At 63.6% G+C, this 6245-nt stretch overlaps 1 protein-coding gene across 1 annotated transcript; it reads left to right on the top strand.

The window, feature by feature from the left end:
- Positions 1 to 2220: 2220 nt before the first annotated feature.
- FOXF1 (forkhead box F1) lies at positions 2221 to 4976 on the top strand (the record flags this gene model as incomplete). The annotated part of the gene is given in 4 exon segments (XM_079724385.1): positions 2221 to 2263; positions 2266 to 2314; positions 2316 to 3340; positions 4816 to 4976. Coding segments are annotated over 4 exon segments (1278 nt in total).
- Positions 4977 to 6245: the final 1269 nt, after the last annotated feature.

The following is a 6245-nucleotide window of genomic DNA, read 5'->3' as shown; positions in this document are numbered from 1 at the left end:
GACAACCACACACGACGCGGTCACATCCCACACTCACCCTTCCCCAGCCGACCGACCCCTGCCTGCGTGCGGAGCCGAGGCCGGGAGAGCCGAGCGAAAGCGCAGCGCAGAGAAGCTGGCTTTCTAGTCTCCCGCGAGCGCGCTCCGCCAGGGCAGGCTACGCCGCCGAGACCCCCAGCTCCTCGCATGGACGTGCCAGGCGTCCCGAAGGCGACGAGGCGTCTACCGCCGAAGCTGAAGGCGTCGGAGCGAGGAGGGGCGTCAGCGGGTTGACAAGGAGGCCCGAGAAACCCGAGAGGCCGGTGGGCTTTGAAAAGCGCCGCGGGGCCGCACTCCGAGCCCGGCACACGCCTCTCGCCCCAGCTCGCGCCGGGGCACGACGTCCTGGCTCCTCGCGACGACCCGCGAAAACACCCCTCGCCTCCCTCCTCCGAAGTCTGCGAGCGAACAGCACTCACCTGGGTCCCCGCGTGCGGCGTTGCGCCCGGCTCCTGCGCCATCCTGCGCTCGGCGCCACCGTCCCCCCTACCCCGTGCTAACCCGCACCCCAGCGCCGGGAGGTTGGCGGGGTAAGGCTGCGTGCGAGCCCCCCGCTGCGGGCAGCCCGGCGCGCGAGGGCCGCCCGGGCCCATGCTCCCCGCCCGCGCAGACTGCTTTCCGGAACCTGGCCTGGCGCTCAATGTCAGAGGCCCCCGCGGCGGCGGCAGGCCGAGCCCACAGGGGCATTAGGCCAACTCCCCCCGCGCACGCGGAATTCTCTATTATTATTATTAAAGAATCCCCCAGAACGTGTTTACGTTGAGCCGTATAAACTTCCTGCCAGGGCCTTTACCATCTGCGAGAAATCGGAACCTGCTCTTGGGAAGCGGGGACACAGGGACTGCGGGGCCAAATAGGCGGGTTTTCAGTGTGTATGCTGTGGGGGGGGGGGGGTCAATTGAGTTATGTGTGAGCTCAGATCAGCGTGGCTAGTGTGCACATGAGTGGGAATAGGTGAGAACTGAAGCTCCTGTGGGCCTTTTGTGTGCGCGTGAGTGAGCGCACGAGTGGGCACGCACATGCCTGAGCGCCGTGTGCGCGTGAGTGGGAACGAACGCGTGGGTGTGAGTTTGCACGTCTGAGTCTGCGAAATTTACCGGGTTTGCATGTGCATCAGTGTATGCATGTGTGTGCACGAGTGCACAAGTAAGTGAATGAGCGTGGCCGCCTGTTCGGGAAGCCCGTGAGGTGTTGGTCCCCGCAAGGCCAGAGGTTCTCACTCGCTCCCCGAACGGCCCGCGGCGCCGGAGACAAAGCGGCAGCGACCCGCCCTGCGCTTTCGTTTTCCGCCCGCTCTCGGCTCCATCGGCTGCCCGCCCGCTCGCGCGGGGCTGGGCGAGTCCGAAAAGTCCCGGGCGCGGCGCAGTCCTTCCCGGGGCGGGGAGAGCGGGTAGGCGGTCCCTCGCGGGAACACACGCCCGCCGGCCGCGGGGACCCGTAGCCGAACCGGCTGCGTCCGCGATGGTCACGACCCGGCGGCCACGGCCGCCACTTCAGTTACGATTTGCCACCGAGCAGTACGCGTCGGGGAAGGCCCGGGACCCGGGGTGCGTTTTCCTCCGCGCGGGCCGGGCAGGGAAGGCGGGGGGCCTGCGCACAGCTGGGCTGAACCGCGGGCCGAGGGCGCTTTAACACTTGCTCGCCAGGTTGGTGGAGGCGGGGCGGGTTCTGCAGGCGGCCGCTGGGAGGCGAGGGTGGGGGCCCTTTAAGCGCCCACCACCGCGGGGGCCGGAGGGGGGCAGGGAGGGGAGGGAACTCCTGGAGGGTCTTACGCCGGCCCGCGAGACGCCGCCGAGAGACAAGGCAGAGAGGGCGGCCTCGGCTGGAGTCTTGGAGCCGAGCGCCGCGGGTGGTGGGGACCGAGCGCTGCTCCCCGCGGGGGCGCACGGCCACCGGCCCGAGAGGTGGTGCCTCCCCCAGAAAACCGGTGGGGGGCTTCCTAGCGGCCTCCGCCCAGGCTGCAGAGAGCCTGCTCTCAGCCTCTGCTCGGCTCCTTCCCTTGTGGGAGGGCGAGAGGGAAAGAGGGAGGAGAGTAGGTGGGGGGAGGAGGCAGCTGGAGAGAGAGGGGGCTCTGCGCCAACCGCCCGCGGATCCATCAGCTCCTCGGGGAGGACGAGCGAGCGAGCGAGCGAGCCGGCGGGGGAGGGCGCGCCGAGGCTCGCTCGGGAGAAGTGGCCGCCGATGACGGCAGAGGTGCAGCCAGCCCCGCGCGCGCAGCCCCCTCCCCCTTGCCCTCCTCCCCCTCCCCCTCCTCTTCCTCCTCCTCCTCCTCCTCCCGGCTCGTCGGCGGCGCAGAGCAGCAGCGGCAGCGGCGGCGGCGGCAGCAGCCACCCGATGTCTTCGGCGCCCGAGAAGCAGCAGCCACCGCACGGCGGCGGCGGGGGAGGCGGCGCGGCCATGGACCCCGCGTCGTCCGGCCCGTCCAAGGCCAAGAAGACCAACGCCGGCATCCGGCGCCCCGAGAAGCCGCCCTACTCGTACATCGCGCTCATCGTCATGGCCATCCAGAGCTCGCCCACCAAGCGCCTGACGCTCAGCGAGATCTACCAGTTCCTGCAGAGCCGCTTCCCCTTCTTCCGCGGCTCCTACCAGGGCTGGAAGAACTCCGTGCGCCACAACCTCTCGCTCAATGAGTGCTTCATCAAGCTGCCCAAGGGCCTCGGGCGGCCGGGCAAGGGCCACTACTGGACCATCGACCCGGCCAGTGAGTTCATGTTCGAGGAGGGCTCCTTTCGGCGGCGGCCGCGCGGCTTCCGAAGGAAATGCCAGGCGCTCAAGCCCATGTACAGCATGATGAACGGGCTCGGCTTCAACCATCTCCCGGACACCTACAGCTTCCAGGGCTCCGCCGGCGGCCTCTCGTGCCCGCCCAACAGCCTGGCGCTGGAGGGAGGTCTGGGCATGATGAACGGCCACTTGCCGGGCAACGTGGACGGCATGGCTTTGCCCAGCCACTCAGTGCCCCACCTGCCCGCCAACGGTGGCCACTCGTACATGGGCAGCTGCGGCGCCGCGGCGGCCGGCGAGTACCCGCACCACGACAGCTCGGTGCCTGCTTCCCCACTGCTGCCCGCGGCCGCCGGTGGGGTCATGGAGCCCCACGCCGTCTACTCAGGCTCCGCGGCCGCCTGGCCGCCCTCCGCCTCCGCGGCGCTCAACAGCAGCGCCTCCTACATCAAGCAGCAGCCCCTGTCCCCCTGCAACCCCGCGGCCAACCCCCTGTCCGGCAGCCTCTCCACGCATTCCCAGGACCAGCCGTATCTGCACCAGAACAGTCACAACATCCCAGCTGAGCTGCAAGGTGAGTGGGGAGGCTGAGCCGTCCCAGTCCCGAGGGGAGCACATCTGTGAGCGCACTGCAGACCCAGCCCCCAGAGGCTGCTGACCGCCCTGGGCCACAGCCTGCGGCCACTTCTGCGGGGTGCCAAGCCCCATGTTGCGGGGAGGCATCAGCTCCCCAAGGCGCCTCTCAGCCCCACCTCCCCCCATTTGAGAGGCGAGTGCAGCCTGGAGCCCCCAGTATAGACTAAGATGTCGTTTTCTCTCCTTTTCTGTTTCAACTCCCAGCTGCTGCCTGCCCCAGCCTGGCCAGGTAGGCCCCATCCTCACCAAAAAGACTTATTAGACTCCAATATTCTAAGTCCCCTCAGGTCCCTTAGCCCCCTCACACCTCAGCAAGTTCCCAGGATGGAGCCAGGCCCAGCCCCGGACAGCTGGCTCACTCTCCCCAGTCGCCCCAGAAACGCTGCGGGAGCGCCGCCTCTGCTCTGAGCCAGGCAGGACGGAAGAGTTAGGCCCGAAGCCGGCCGGGCTCCACGCTTGCTCAGAGGCTCAGAGGCTCAGAGCCCGGCCTTTCAGGAATCAGGCCTGGGGCACGCGAACGTTGAGTCGGGGCATTTTGTGGTGACAGAGGCAGAGAGGGGACCCGTTCGAGGGTCAGAGTCGCAGGCCCCCCACACAGCCTGTTTCTCGGGAGCCAGGTTTTCGGGTCTCCAGGTACTGCCGCACCCCCAATCCTCCGAGAACGAAGGTGCACAGCATCCTTCCCCTCTGAACCCTCCACCTCGGCGCCCACTAGCAGCCTTCTGGGCCTGGTTCTGAGAAGAGCTTGGAGTGATCCAAGCAGGGGCCTGTCAGGAGTCAGCTGTCAGCAGCCTGTGGGGGTGGAGGAGCTGGGCTTGGAGGCTGGAGGGGCCCTCTGCACGGGGGTTGCCCAGCTTGGGCGGCTTCAAACTCCAGGCGGGCTCCAGCTGTCCCAGAGGCTCGGTTCTCCAAAGGGCCCTTCCTCTGGAGAAGCCACCCTTGGCCCTTGTGTTGGCCCCTGCCGGCCTGGCTGGCTGCTCTGGGGCCACCGCAGCCTTTGGGGTTGGAAGGTGGCTGCCCAGCGCCAGGCACAGGCCCCAAGCTGCCCTGAAAGTGGAGGCCACTGGACCTTCGCTGTTGGCGCATCTCGGTCCCTCTCACCACTTCCCCGTCAGCCTCTGGAAGGCCCCGGCCCAGGCTCGGTGTCCAAGGTGGGAGAGGCCCAGCCAGCGGGCGCTCAGGGGAGCAGGGATCCTTGCCAGTGTCTGGGGATCTTCCCTTTGGGCGCCGGCCCTACGGAGACCGGGAACTCGGACATGGGGAGGCGCTGTGGAGAGGAGGCCTCCAGCCCTGCGCCCGAGCCGGGCAGGCCTGCCCCGTGCGCCCCTCGGGCAAAGGTGCTTCTCCACCTGGAACTCTGGCCTCCGGAGGCTAACCCTTTAACGTCCCCTTTCCTGTCGCCTTGCCCTGCAGGCATCCCGCGGTATCACTCGCAGTCGCCCAGCATGTGTGACCGAAAGGAGTTCGTCTTCTCTTTCAACACAATGGCATCCTCGTCCATGCACTCAGCCGGCGGTGGCTCTTACTACCACCAGCAGGTCACCTACCAAGACATCAAGCCCTGCGTGATGTGAGGCCACAGCCCCCGGGGCCCTCCGGGCAGGGGCTGGCCGGGCACTGGGACTTCAGAACCCATCGCCAGAAACTGCTTTATTTTCGAGGTATAACCGTCGGCAGAAGAAAAGGGTTTGACCCCTCCCCGACCGGATTATTCGGGAAAGGAATCCCCAAGGCAAAGACGGAGCCCCGCTGTCGGCACCTCCCCGCCACCCGCTCAACAGTTTCTTTAAAATGGTGGTGGTGGGGCCTGATCTGACTGCAGCTGTTGAAAAATAAATATCTATTTTTGATCCTATTGAAACCGGCTGAGAAGGTGCTGTGTTGGGGAAAAACCCTCAACATCTAAACAAGCTTTCTGCTGAGGTCTCTCCCCCCTTCCCCTCCAATGGCAAAAGTCGGGGAAGGAGAAAGGCAAACATGTGAGACCGTCATTATCAAATACTTTTATTTTTTGGTTGAGTATTTATCTTTTTATTTTTAATTTTTTTGAAAGAATGTCTTGGAATGCGCGTCTCCTTTCAGAGCCATCTTTTGCAGGGAAGCGGGGGCAAGAAATCGCCTTCTCCCTCCCCACCTCAGAAGTCCTCCAGTCAACCACAGGTGGATCCTTGTGCGAATAACTTGCATTTCTGAAGCCACTGCTCGTCTTAGGAAAGAAACCAGGAGCCCAGAAGCGGCGGCTCTCGGGCCTCTGCTGCCGTCGTCCCCCTCCGCCTTCCTCTCCATCCTTCTCTTCAGTGTTTTTGGTTTGGTTTCTAACTTTATTTTGACGTTTTTGGTGGGTGTTTTTCTCCCGAGACCTGGCTGTCTCCTGATCTCTACTGTAAACCTTCTGGTGGGAGAGTGAGGAAAACACGGCGCCGCGGGGACCGGGAAGGCCCGCTGAGCGCTCGGATTCAGGATCGCGGTGACGCAGAAAGGTTAAGGCACTTTTAAAAAACGATAGCAAGGCTCATCCTGTTATTTATTCTTTCTTTCCCTAATAATCGAAACACCGCATAGGCTCCTCCGTTTATCAGTATTAATGGTGTAACTTTGTTGGCAATATTTGCCGCGTAGATTTTTTTTTTAGGTATCCATTGTAAATTTGAAACTAAGTCCGATCTGTGTAAAGACAAATTTCCATATGTTTTATATAAATAAAAAATATATATATATATAAAATGAAGGCCCCCCCTTTTTTTTAGTATTTTGGCTGCTGGGGTGCAGCGTTTGTGACACGTATTTTAAATTTCCTTCTGCACTGTATAAAAATTACAATTTGAGGATGTTTTTGCCTTTTG

This window comes from Hyperoodon ampullatus (genome assembly GCF_949752795.1).
Source record: "Hyperoodon ampullatus genome assembly, chromosome: 18".
NCBI classification, from domain to species: domain Eukaryota; kingdom Metazoa; phylum Chordata; class Mammalia; order Artiodactyla; family Ziphiidae; genus Hyperoodon; species Hyperoodon ampullatus.
This window is presented reverse-complemented; position numbering and strand designations above follow the sequence as displayed.